Source organism: Trachinotus anak, unplaced genomic scaffold, assembly GCF_046630095.1.
Source record: "Trachinotus anak isolate AG129_WGS33_773 ecotype Australia unplaced genomic scaffold, CSIRO_AGI_Tana_v1 ptg000024l, whole genome shotgun sequence".
NCBI classification, from domain to species: domain Eukaryota; kingdom Metazoa; phylum Chordata; class Actinopteri; order Carangiformes; family Carangidae; genus Trachinotus; species Trachinotus anak.
In genome coordinates, this window is record NW_027273875.1 from 14,607,076 (window position 1) to 14,620,908 (window position 13,833).

The following is a 13,833-nucleotide window of genomic DNA, read 5'->3' on the forward strand; positions in this document are numbered from 1 at the left end:
TAGGCCAGTGGCAAGTGTGCCACCCATTTGTCCCCTACATCTCTTATGGGTTTAAGTTTGTCAATCTTGAATAACTGTACAACTTGAATAACTCAAAAATCTGAAATGTTTGAAGTGACATAGCAGCCTGGACTGTTTCAGGGTCCTGTGTAGTAGGAGTGGCCCGTTGGATTTGGATACCCCAGCAAGTATCAACATGTCATGGAAATGACATGTCAATTTCCCTCCAACTATTCTCAACACTGGTCTGGTGGTCATGATGTCAGTGATGACCTTTTCTATAGGCTGTGATACAAAATGGTCAAAGGCACATTGTATGTCTTGTCCTGTTGTGTCATGTGAGACTGAACACCAAATGGGGCCAGGGGTCATTTTTTAAATTCTGTGACTGTTCTCAACAACTCCTCTGCGAGAATGAAGGGGTTCCTGTAATAATAACAACATAAAGGTCAAATCAGAGGTAAGTGTGTGGGTTCGTGTGTGTGTGTGTGTGTGTGTGTCCAGGTGTGGTGTGAGATGTGAGAAATAAAGCGTGAGAAAGTCCCACCCTATATACTGCTGAACAGCTGGGGGTGTATGTGTATATGTGTATGTCTGTGTTTGTGTGTGGGGGGTGTGAATGAAAGAGTGGTGGGGGGTGTGTTGGATCATGTTTGTAACATTCACTGTGTATTTCTCTGCATAAACAACTCATAATTACTACTGGGTCAAATTTGACCCATAACAACACGTTTTTTCTGTTTGATAGAGCTTCTGCTTAATTCTCCTATTGTGTTAGGGTCAACTAAATACAATAGAATACATTTCTCTTTTTTTAAAATGCCTAACACCACAGTGTAACAACACAAATCAAAGTCTTGCATCAATGTTTCACTGCTGTAACACTACAGAAGTATAATCAGCAAAAGTATAAAAGTAAAAGTACTTTATACACTAGCGGGGTGTTCAATAATTTAAAGTACCTCAGTACTGAAGTACTGTGCTTTAGTGAATGTATTTAGTCACTTTTCACCAGTGGTTGTTGCTATAAACAACATATCTTACAATAATTGTTGTGATAATGGAAATTACATTTTTTCACATTGAGAGAAAACAAAGCGATGTGAGTTTGTGTTCGTTTTTCTGGTCGAGGTGTGTGTGGTCTGCTCTGGTAGAAATGTGTCCACTAGAGGGCGCTGACAAACCTCTCCATCTCTGAGTGTCCTCTGCAGGAATTTCAGAATCAGTGTAAAAAAAAAGAAACTGACATTGACAGATCTTTACTTGTGTCTTAGCAATGACTCATTCTTTGCTCCTAGAAGTTGTCACCTCTCAACACAGAAGTATTTTTTTAAATATACTAAAAAAAACGAGAGATTTAAGATTCTAAGATATAATCTACAAAAAACATTTCACCTAAAACACAACTCAACAAATGTGCTACTGCACATTCTAGCAATAACACCATGATGTTGGAAATGTGTTTGTCATGTTAAATAATGATGCTGCTGTGACAGGTCACCATGCAACAACATACAATATGCTGCAGACCACAGGGAAATATTAGACGGTTTATTTCATTTATTATTTGCAAATGTGTCCCAGTTCCAAATGATTCAGACTCAAGCTCGCCTCTGAAATGATCCGAAAGATCAATCATTGTGAAATTATGTCTTTAATGCATTACTTAAAATAGGTTTTAATAGGAATTATACTCATAGAAAACTGTCTTTCAATGTCTACATTAGTGTTAACTCATACTTTGACTGATTCAAAGAAGCATGTTATGATAGCATGTGGTCTACTTGTAAGGGCAGGTTTACATTATCTTTCAGTCATCACCAACACAATGACACAAATACAGTATAAATCCTATTGTAATTTTCAACACTGGTTTCCAGTGATTTATTACTAAGACCTTGGTCAAGGTTTCCCCCATGTGGCAGTTAAGTTCCCATGCACTGATAAAAACTGTAGCACACAGCAGTCACTCACATCCAGCCTTTTCTTTTGAAAAGCCAGTGGCACGGCAATGCCTCAGAGAAACTTTGTAAACAAATAAATCACACCAGCTCCCATCACTTTGTTTTAACACCTATTTATTACCACCATAATATGAGAAATTTGGAAAATACAAAGATCAGCTTATTTATACGTCTGAAAATCTTGAGGAATAAGAAAAATATAAAAGAAAACAAATATGAGGTTATATTGTGTATCACAAATTTTGAGAAAGGGAACAGATTATATGCTCAGATCTACAGAGAGTGCAGGAGACACAGACCCTTAACATGCAGAGTGTAACTTTCACTATAATGTCAATTCATACTGTGACAAGTCTAATGCCTATCTGTGGTGAGAGAGAGAGAGAAAGAGAGAGACAGAGAGAGAGACAGACAGAGAGAGAAAGAAGCATAATATGTGATGACTGATCTACAGTTAACAATTAAATTGAATAGAGGAGGAGATGGTGCACCATCGCCCCGCTGTGGCTGCCATTAGAATAGAAGTTGCCTTGGAAAACAAAGAAGCCCTTCCTGATTTTCTATAACAAATCAGATCACTGTAAAAAAAACAACCTGACAACCATGTTGACAATATCAATTGCTTTTTCACTTGTTTTGATGATTTTGGAAGTGGTAAAGGAGGAGATGCTCATCCATGACTTATATGTGTAAAAAAAATAGACACCATATCCACAACGATAATCAATATTCTTAAGCAACCAAGAGATTCTCGTTTGTTGAGTACAAGTGGTTTGGAAGATCAGATCTCACACATCCACACAGACCGACCAACAGACCAGCGTCCCCTCCCACTGCAGACCGCAGAGGTGAAGGAGGTGGACTGAAAAGGTACAGTGAGCCGTCTGACTGCAGCTGCACAGTGAGAGGGGAGTCGGGGCGTAGAGGGACGGACTGGGTGGGAGGGGAGGGGAGTGTTCAGATGGGCAGAGGCTTCGGGACTAGTTTTAATAGCACCCTGCTGTGGAAGTTGCAGCTCCCCTTAAGCAGACTAGCCCCTCAACCACATCCCTCTGCTCTGGCTCTGTTTGCCACACAAACTGCACCTGCTGACCTCCCACCCGAGAAAAATCCAGGTGAGCTCGAGGATGGTGCCACCCAAACCCAGTGAGGCCTGTCTGAGTGTGTGTGCACATGTGTGTCTGATCTGCTAAACCTTTTACATGCACAAAAAAGGTACCCTAAAACATTTGGTGAAGACAAAAAAACTATGAGAGACCAGACTTCAACATATTTCTATCGCTTCATAATCAGGATTACTCTAAAGTCTACTGAGAAGCTGGGCAGGCTGGGGAGAGAGGGTGACAGGGATGGGTGGAGGTGGGTGGGTGGGGGGTGGGGGTGGGGGGGGACAGGTAAAGAAAAACAGGACAGAAGTGAAACAGAAGCGAGGCTGTCTAAGCGCGCTCTCCACGGATGCGGCGTGCCAGCTGGATGTCTTTGGGCATGATGGTGACACGCTTGGCATGGATGGCACACAGGTTAGTGTCCTCGAACAGACCCACCAGGTACGCCTCGCTGGCCTCCTGCAGGAGAACAGCAGGAGAATTGTGTCAGTCTTGTTTGAAATGTGACCAAGAGTTTCGATGTCACACTACTGTGTCTTTATTAATATATTTCACTCACACTCACACTCTCTCTCTCTCTCTCTCTCTCTCTCACACACACACACACACACACACACACACACACACACACACACACACACACACACACACACACACACACACACACACACACACACACACACACCTGCAGGGCTCCAATGGCGGCGCTCTGGAAACGCAGGTCAGTCTTGAAGTCCTGAGCAATCTCCCTCACCAGGCGCTGGAATGGCAGCTTGCGGATCAGCAGCTCAGTGGACTTCTGGTACCGACGGATCTCTCTCAAAGCCACGGTACCGGGCCTAAAACACAACGCAACCAAGCTCTAGTTTGACTGTGTGTTGATCTGTGTACATGCTACATCGCGTGAATAACTAAATACCTCTAACTTTACAAAATAAGTCATTTTAAATGTGTCTGACAAATGATAAAGAAATAAAGTGAGCATTATTCACTGTTTGCTAAGATCACTTTAAACTCCTGGAACCAAGCTGAGTAGGTCAGGAACTATTCTCCAAAAAAATACTGCTTCAATATGACGTTTAGTTTTGTTACTTTTTTTTTTTCAATGCCCCATCAGCCTTTAACTCTGCAAGGGAAGTTTCTCGCCCCTTGCTACAAATGAAAAAATATACAGTGGGCACTGAGCAGCTCCACAAAAATCAAATAAATCTGTTCATACAACCCAACACACAATCTTTTAAAGTCACTGTGAACATGTGAATGTAGACGAGCGTTTCAACCAACCAAGAGGTTTTAGTACATCAAGGTATCAAGACTTCAAGCTGAATGCAAGATTTTATTGTACAATTCCAAATCCCTATGTTGACTAAAAAGGAGTTAGATAAATGGTCCATACCTGTAACGATGGGGCTTCTTCACTCCACCAGTGGAGGGGGCGCTCTTTCGGGCAGCCTTGGTGGCCAGCTGCTTACGAGGAGCTTTTCCTCCAGTGGACTTACGGGCGGTCTGCTTGGTACGAGCCATTGCAACAAGGTTTCACCTGAAGGGAACACTGAAAAAAGAAAAACATATTATATCACACTGTTGACACTGTGGTTCATATTTTTTCTCCCTAACCTTGGAGCTGCAGTTTGTGCACCCTCTGCTCATGCCGTTATTAATGTTATTGTTACATGCTTGAATGGCTGTTCAGTCGAGAGAGCACTTATACGTTTTGAGCCCAGAACTTGAATGAAGTGTAAAAAAAATACATATAAAGCTCATACTTTCACCTTAACCTTTGGCTTCAACACACATTTACAATTTATTTATTCCCTAATTTCTACATTAGGGAATGTAGAACAAACATGTTACTGCCATTCGTGGGTTTATTAAACGCAGGATTAAAAAAACTTTGTTAGCTGCTTATTATCATTATTTATCGACGTGAGGCTCAATCCCCGTTTCTTCTTGATCTTCGGCTCACATTTACTCAGCAGGTTGAGTGTTTTGTTTTGTTTTCCCATCTAGCTCAAAGTCTCATATTAGTCAGACAGAGTCGCCTGGGAAAACTTTTCCTCCGCTTTGGCAGCTGCACAAACACACCGTACCGAGCCAATCCAGACACCGTGGGCTCTCAACCACACCAATCACACAGCATCATTCTGAAATAAACCAATCCGCTGCGTCCCTGGCGTATTTAAGGACCAATGGTATTTTGCTTAGCTTTCAATGGGGCGGGGCTAATGCCGTTAGTCCCGCCCCATACCGCAAGATTATGGCCGCAGACCCGAATAAGCTACAAACATACAGGCAGCGACTGGGACGTAAACTTTGACATTTTCCCACAAAACCACACAACGTGTGTACACAAGACTATCAACAAAATGTAGTAGACAAGTGTAGTTATCAAAACCCGTCACAGGCGTATGAAACGATGTTGTATTAAAGCGAAGCGGCGACACAGAAACGGTCACTGAAAGTGGAGCAGATATCTGAGCAGTGGAAGTACTGAGCCGTTCTTCTCTCTGCCTGGGCATCGGGGCAGCTGCTTTTTCTCCCTCCACACAGCGTCGAAATAACACGCGATTTCACCACAAAAACAACTTAATCTCACTTATTTTCTTCGCTAAACGATAAATAGTAATACGTGGTTTAAAAAGTGTGAGAAAAATGTAACTTACCGGGGGTGAATTTAACGCTTTTTCTTCACAAGGATACAAGAGTGTTGTGCTTGTCTGGCAGTGTCAGATATTTACTATCTCTCACACAATGGAAGCAGAGAGCAGGAGCAAAATGGCGGCCGTGTCAATCATCTGTCTCCCACAATGCAACTGCCAACGTTTGTAAACATTGTAACTTAATTTCTTCAGCTGGGACTTTTTCGATGCAGACGTTGCTGGTTTTTAATGCAGTGTCGCAATATCGTGCTAATAAAAAAAACAACAACATTTCAACACTATTATTATGTCATTATTTTATGTCAGCCATATCTGTCGATGTTTTTGACGACCGCGTTGAATTTTTCACCATTTACATGAATACAAATCACACGAAAAAGAACAGATATTAATATTAAGAAATCAGGCACAGGATACGAGCATATACGGTCTTCTCTAGAAAAAGAAAAGAAAATGATCGGGATCAAACAGGATAATCAAGGGACAAATAACTGAAAATTATGGAGTATATTTTGACCAGTTGTGTAAAGTAACTATAAGTACATTTACTCAAGTAGGCTACTTTACTCAGTTGCAGTTTCTTTATTGTTACTTTACTATTCAGAGGCAAATATTCTGCTTTTACTCTGCTATATTTAGGTCGCAGTTTCAAAAGCGTTTTTTGCACATTCACAAAGTTGTTTCCTTCCCGCTTTAACTATATTTATTTTAAAGCTTTAGTTATTAGTTACGTAGCATATTCAGATTATTAATACTCAGTACAATCAACAAATAAATCATGATTTAATAAGTGATTAATGCATCAATAATTATAATAGGCTACATACATTTATTATAAACTATTCTAAAATGTGACGTTCTGCATAGTAAGTTGCCTATTTTAATTTTGTTTTTGTATATTTACTTTTGATGATAATACTTTTGTACTTTTACTTTGAAACAGACCATGTCAAAATTTATAGAGGAACATTTTAAACTTAAACACCCAATTCTGTAGCCTATGTCTTTTCAAAATGCATGTTTGTGCACAAACTGAAAGCACAATGTACAATTTTTACAGAATTGTATTTGGTTAAAAAGTGTTTGAAATGTGACCAAGGTAAAAATGAATAAATAATGAAGATTTTACTTAAGCCTGTGAGAGTGTAAAGATGAGAACTTTTCTATATCTACATCATTACTGGAGTCATAGATCTAGATGCATGTAATTAGTTTCACAAATTCTCATATTTATGAAGTGAATTGGTTTCTTACCTCCCTGATCACCGTGTTGGCCATGATACAAAAGGAAAGAAAACACATTTAGCTGCAATGTATGAGCCTGTGTGTCAAAGCCATGATCAAAGGTTATCTTCTCTATCATTTCTACATATTCCAGTTTGTGTAGATGAGATACATGCTGTAATCAGTCATTCTCACATTAAGGTTATGCCAAGCACAGATGCTGACAAACTACTTTGATTCACAACCAACCCCTGGAACAGTCAAATTGTTTTCCGATCATTCTTAATTCTCGACTTTATTTTAAAAAGTCTTGATTTTTCTCCTCTTTTTGAAATTACATTCTGTTTGGTCATGTGGACTCACACCATCACATCACAGCACAGGTGCACTTATGATGCAGGATGTCAGATGTAACAAGGTGTATGAACCAGTTCATTTTGTTTGTAATTTAGTAAAAAAAAAAAAAAATCCACTGCTGAGGATGTTTTCAGTGGGAGACTTGAAAACATTAACCACTGTATTATATTAGTCACACGTGGGATGTAAAGTTTTAATTTCATTGTATTGGGTTGAGATGTTTTTCTTTCAGTCTCAGAAACTGAGTGGTTGTCTGTTCTTTGGCTAGTGATGTACACTGAGTTTAAACAACTTCCTCTTGCATCTCTCACCTCAGAGCAGCACTGTTAGTGCAACAGGATGTCAGTCAGACAGGTTCCTCAAACATGTCATGAATCATTTATTGCTTTAAAGGAGAATTCCACCAAAATGCATTTAGATAATGTAATAAACAATTCATTGATCTCTATAGAGAACTTCCAGCTTTGGTTGCAGGGAGGTCAGAGTCAGCAGCTGTAGTGCAGGTAAGAATTCAGTGTCCTGAATGGCTGTTTGCTGAAACAGGAGCATTGTTTAGGGCCATCCAGCTGAAGAATGGTAATATGGTTATCTCTTGGCCTAAATTCTGTATCATTACCGTAATAACATCTGTGCTCACAGTTGTTTTTCTTGCCAGCAGCCTCCTCCCTCGTCTTTAAACATGAATAAGTTGGCAGTTAGGCAGGGAGAGCAAGTTGAAACAGGTGAGTTTTGGATGAGATTAACAAGAGAGGAGTTAAGTTATCGAGGGCCTTGTAGACAGTAAGGAGCATTCTAAAGTTAAAGATTGAAAGAATTAAAGAATTTGACTAGGAGTCACAAGGGGTCATGGAGAACTGAAGAGATGGCAGCCATTTGTGACTTAAATGAGGACTGCTTCAGTGTTGTGTTTTGGGGCACAATCCAGCTTTAAGCAATTCATATAGGCTGGCTGATCCCATACACTATAATTCTTGTTAATACTCAAACGTGTCAGCATAGCTTTCCACTGCTATTGAATAATAGGAAGTCTGGGCAGAGGAAGGATCAACAGTACACTGAGCACTTTATTTTCTCAAAGCAGCACTCAGGGATCATGTCACGCTACTGCCACCAGTAATTATTGAGGATAAAGTCCTTCGTCTGAATCAAAGATACTTCAAAGAAAGTACTTTTAACCTCCTTATGTTAGGTTTAATGGCAACTACTCATTAGTGTCTCCTGCAGCAAATTCTGTTGTCAATTTTTAATTTTATCCTTCAAGAAACTGTGAGACTGAACCAAGCAGAGATGTATCAGAAACTGCACATGCACATAGTAAAAGACGTGGATTATAGCTATTCCTGAACAGTTTTATTTGTTTCATATCTAACTTTAGATACCTCTAGTTTGAGACAAGAGTGTTTTCACATTCAAGTACACAGTGCCTTACTTCAACACCTCATCTGAAAAGGTAGAGGCTTTAGATAAGGCAAGAGGAGCAAAACCTGCAAGCGATATAGAAGTCAAACAGTTACAGAGTACAACCTGGATTTAGACATATTTGAAACATATTGTAATCCTTCAATTATGGTGAACCATAAGGGCATGTAGTATAATACCAGATGAATGATTTCCAGCCTGAAAAAAATTGCCCTAGATATTAAAAAAAAAAACAAACAAAAAAAATATTCCCATCCCTCATTGTTTTAAATTCATTACCAGTGAGGTGATACAAAACTTAATAACCCCAGCAGGTCACCTGCCACCCCTGAAATGTCAAGACTCATCAAAAGTGATCTTAAATCTAACCATCACAATGTTTGTGCAGTATGACAATGACGGTAAACAAAATAAGGTCTGTAGGAACAGAATTTAAGGCTCGTCACCAAGTTGTTTTTTAACCACAAAGCAGAGGTTTTCAGCTTTGTTCAGTTAGTCCAGTTCATGAAAGTACCTTGAATGTGATGAGAAAAGAAAATACAAACAACCTCATACACATCTAAAGCTACAACACACATACATCCATATTCCCCTCTTCATCCCGTTTATGTGCAACAACTGCGCCAAGTCATTTGGTCCCTCTTCCACTGAAGAACAGACAAGTACCAAAACATTCCATTAGAAGTCATTGAAATCTGTTTATAGCAAAGTTACGTAAAAATGGCACAGTCACAGAGAAAATAAGACATTGATAACCACTATATTAACTGAAAGTAACCCACCACAACTCCTTATCAAACCTCGCACTCAGTTGGATTCTTCAAGACAAACATGGACACACTGTGCCGCCTACCTGTGTACATATTAGCTGAGGGAGGGCGTGATGACCAAAGTGTTTACTCCTTCAATAACTTGTGCTGTAACATCCAGAAAGATCGCAATGGATAGTGAACTACACAGAACTGTTCTGTAAGAGATAAAGAGTGCATGCATTTCTAAAATGCAAACCTTAATCCCAGTTGATGCTTGTACCCAGCGCCACACCTAAAAAAAAAACAAAATACAACTAAAAATCCCTTTTACTACAGAGTCTATTCATATATATATATATATATATATATATATATATATATATATATATATATATATATATATATATATATATATATATATAGAGAGAGAGAGAGAGAGAGAGAGAGAGAGAGAGAGAGAGAGAGTATATATATATTTTACATTTTTGTGGTGCCTGTTGAAAGTACCTTACGTCTTTCATATCATATACATTTATGAAGGGCTACTGTCTCAATCAATCACAATGATATGACCTCTTGGACAGTAATTTCAGGTACATTCAGGACTTTCAGTAAAAAGTCTTACAATTTTCTTTACAATTCATTAAAAATACAGAGGAGCAAAAAATATTGGTGATACGACAGTCCACTGTCCTGCAGAGGCTGCTCAACCGTAGCTCACTGGAGTCTTTCTTAAACACAGCTAAAGATAATTTCACAAGTTCCCGCCCTAAACACTTCATTCTGTACGTATCTCTGCCTCTGGCCTCTGCAATGCCAGGTCAGTCTGGATAAAGGCTCCCTGGCCCAGTGCTGTGGAGTATGCTCTGTTGCTGTGGCTCACTGAGAATCCTGGGGCGGGATAAGAGCCGGAGCCTCCACGTTTTTGAACAGGGGCCTGAGGTTGAGGTACTGGGTGGTAATCGTCCAAGTTATCATAATGGGACTGCACCGTTTTAGTGCCGTGTTTCTGATACGAGTAGTCTCTGTCCAGGTCAGGTTTGCCCTGGTTGTAGTGCTGCTGCTCTCGGACGCTGAGTGATCGCTCCGGTTTGGAGCGGGGGAGTTGTTCCCTGGGAGCTGACGGTTGGTCTTCTGGACTGTGGTAGCTGCTGACTGTTTTTACTTTGCTCTGGTGGTGGTCAGAATCAGAGCAATCGTACCGTGGTTGGAAGTTCCTCTTGTTGGGATACTCCTGCTGCCAGTGTTTAGACCTGCTGCTGTCTCCACCCAGCTTGTCGTCTCCAGTCTCGTACTTGGCCTCGTGTCGGCCGGTCTCCTGCTGATGGGAGAGACTGTGGCTCAGAGTAGCAGGAAGGGAGTGAGAGGATTGACACTTTTTGGAACTGCTTTGCTTGGTGAGTCCGTCCGATGACTTGTCACCCACTACACTGCCCTGGACATGCTTCTCAGTCTCCATGTACATGAGGACGTCAGAGTCTGACACCATGTGTCTGGGGAGGTAGCGCCCATCTTTGCTCTCTGCTGCAACCAGCACAGCTTTACCTGGGTCAGATTTACTGCGCAGGTGCAGGGTTTCATAGCCTGATATGTCTGATGGTGTGAACAAGCCGACGTTGTCGTACTGTGAGAGGACAGGGCCTTTAATCCTCTGTCTGGCCCTGCTCTCCCTGCGGATGGAGTGCATGCGGAGCCTTTCCGACTCCTCAGGGTCCCATGAGAGGTAAGCAGCAGCTTCCTTGGTCCCATGGCTCGGGGGCATGTCCCTGCTCACAAAGCTGTGCTCCTTCCCTGGTGGGAGAACGTGGCGAGCGAGGTAATGGTATCCTGTCGCTTTTCCACCCGGTCGGCCGGCAACAGCTCCCGGTTCTCGGTTGCTGTGGGAGTGGAAGTGCCGGATTCGGATGGTGCCGTAAGGGTCAATGTCATAATAAGGTGCCTCCAAAGGGCTTGAACCAGAGTACGGACTGTAGCGATACTGGACCCGCCCGTTCTCAAAGTAAGGCTGCAGCTGAGTGACGTGGTAGTCGGCTTGTGAGGACTGCTGTGGCGGCTGCTGGTAGGCTTTGCACTGATAGATGGGCCGGTGGTAGAAGAACAAGTCATCGTCTGGAGGAACCTCAGTCCTCTGGATGGGCACTGAGCGGACAGCGGAAGGAACATGGAGCGAGTGCACTCTGCGGATGGTGGGATAGCCTTGTGTTCTGTCATGGCTGTAACCCTGATGCCCTGGCCCCGGAGACACAAACACACTGCGGGGGTTTCCTCTGGACTTTATGGAGTGGTGGTAGGACCTAGGGCCTAAAGTGCTGTATCTGTTGTCCACCCTGGCACTGTAAGGTATCTGAGGCTCAGACTGGGACACGTAGGAGAGATGTGGGGGGACGCTGTCTGGCCGGTAGTGGTGTGGCATGGACTGGGGGCCCAGAGCGACAGGCCTCTGGTGGTAGTATGCAGCTCCTGAAGGTTCAATTAAAACTGGTTCTCCTTTAGCATGGTACAGGTAGGCAGGCTGGTGCATGGAAGATTTTCGAGGAGAAAGTGGATGGTGAGGCAGTGCGTCCTCCTGGTGTCCAGACGCAGGGCCCTCATCCAGGAACTGATAGGAGGCTTCACTTTGGCTGAGTGCTGCGGTGGCCAGTTTGCTCTCCATGGTGCGGACGGGAGGGGCCGGAGGTTTGGGTCCGTACGAGTCGTGGTACTTTGCAGACTCTGCACAGGGCTGTACCGGCTTAATGGCCTCCCAAGGCTTCTCAAGAGGCTCAGCAGAGGTGGGGGCCACTCTTGCGCTGGCCTTTGAGAGCGTCTGAGTTTGTGGTTGGCCTTGTGTCTGAGACTGCGTATGAGGCTGTGGCTGCAGATGAGGCTGTGTCTGAGGTTGAGGCTGTGCTGGTAGATGAGGCTGTATCTGAGCTTGTGTTTGATGCTGTGGCAGTGACACAGGCTGCTTTTTGGGCTTCTGAGCTGTCGGAGGCGGCTGTTCTGATGGTTTTGGGAGGATGGGGGGTGGTGCAGTGTCCTCCGATTGGACCTGAGTAAAACACAACAAAACAGATTCTTATTTACTGATGTAAATTCACAATAAACAAGTTGAGCGTTGCTGCAGCACACACCTCAGCTCAGTGCTGTGCCACCAGTCTGGTTACTGGGGTGTTTCTCTGCAGCAGCAGCAGCTTGATGTACCTTCTTATTTTCTATTGTTGGACACGTTTTAGTTTTTTACACTCCTCCTTTATCTTTTGTTTAAGGCATTTCTGGCTTTTGTTGGATTGAAAAAACAAGAGGCATCGACTATTAAACAGCTCTCAAGAGTTAAGAGGCCTAAAACCTGCAACTCAAAGTATATTAAAGACATTGGTGACATTAACAGCCAACACAGGACTTTATTACCTTTGGAGGCTATAAAACACTACAGACAAGTAACCTACACCTTTGACTCCATGGTAAATGTATTGGTATGTGTGGTACACTAAGATAAGCTAAGCTAATAGCCTACTGGCTGCAGCTTCGTATTACAACAAGCACACACGAGAGTGGTATTGATTGTGGTATTGAGAGTAAATAAGCATCAATCACTTCCCAAACTGCTGAATACATCGTTACACCTCACTCACTGACATTATGCTGCGTATGTTAATTACCAGTTCCAATCCACATCATGAGACTAGTAGGATATAACACCCACCTCAGGAACAGGCTGCACCAAGACTCCAGCGTCTTTACAGCTGCCACTGGGGGTGGTGGCTGGGGTGGAACTGGACGAGCTGGTATGGACTGGGACCTGTCCTGCAACAGGTTGCTGCCTTTCTGGACTTTTCCTGGTTGGAGAAGTCAGGCTGACTGAACTAGAGAGAGGGGCGCCCTTGTAAAGAGGAGTGTCTGGTGGGGTGGCGTCTGCATGTGGCTGTGCTCCAGGTGGACTTCTAGAGGACTTTTGACTCTCTGGTGACATGGTAACCAGTGCTGGCTGCACTGTGACTGGAGGACTGGAAATTGGACAAGGTGGGGCCGTGGGGACAGTCGGAATGCTGCTGTTTGGCGGCGGGGAACTTCCTTGTTCTGCCCTCTCCTCAGAGGAAGTCTGGAAATGTGGGACAGGTGGATGCGCCAAGTCCTGGAAGTTAGAGGCCTCCTGTGACTGCAGAGAGGACACCGGCGTTGGGGGCTCAGAGGACCGTGACTGAGATTGCATGGAGACCTGCTGGGCAGACTCAGCGAGGGCCAGGGCCAACATGCGGGCAGCGTTTTTAGGAGGGGGAGGAGGAGGAGGGGCAGAAGTGGGAGCTGTAGAGCTGAGGGAATGAGGGGTGAGGTCCTTTGAAGAGTCCGGAGCTACAACTCCTATCAGGGA

The 13,833-nt window shown here is 43.0% G+C and overlaps 2 protein-coding genes across 11 annotated transcripts in view; both read right to left on the minus strand.

The window, feature by feature from the left end:
- Positions 1-2,061: 2,061 nt before the first annotated feature.
- Positions 2,062-5,892, minus strand: h3f3c (H3 histone, family 3C). Of its 2 annotated transcripts, none has more exons than XM_071460907.1 (4): positions 5,734-5,892; positions 4,467-4,622; positions 3,756-3,909; positions 2,062-3,529 (listed from the first exon to the last, which is right to left on the minus strand). In XM_071460907.1, exons 2-4 carry the CDS (start codon positions 4,592-4,594, stop codon positions 3,401-3,403), a joined length of 411 nt encoding a protein of 136 aa, XP_071317008.1. In that variant the 5' UTR covers positions 4,595-4,622; positions 5,734-5,892; the 3' UTR covers positions 2,062-3,400. The 2 variants fall into 2 exon arrangements, with proteins under 2 accessions (XP_071317008.1, XP_071317009.1); XM_071460908.1 differs by having other exon boundaries at positions 4,467-4,610; positions 5,734-5,883.
- A 2,747-nt stretch (positions 5,893-8,639) lies between these two features.
- The window catches only part of arhgap32b (Rho GTPase activating protein 32b), a 113,348-nt gene continuing 108,154 nt past the window's right edge, over positions 8,640-13,833 (minus strand). For 8 of the 9 annotated variants that reach the window (XM_071460608.1, XM_071460605.1, XM_071460607.1 and 5 more), the window contains 2 exons: positions 13,168-13,823; positions 8,640-12,513 (listed from right to left, as the gene is read on the minus strand). In XM_071460608.1, coding sequence (XP_071316709.1) covers positions 10,261-12,513; positions 13,168-13,823 — 2,909 coding nt within the window. In that variant the 3' untranslated portion in view covers positions 8,640-10,260. The remainder of the gene's footprint in view (positions 12,514-13,167; positions 13,824-13,833) is intronic. The other variant, XM_071460606.1, reaches the window with a different exon arrangement.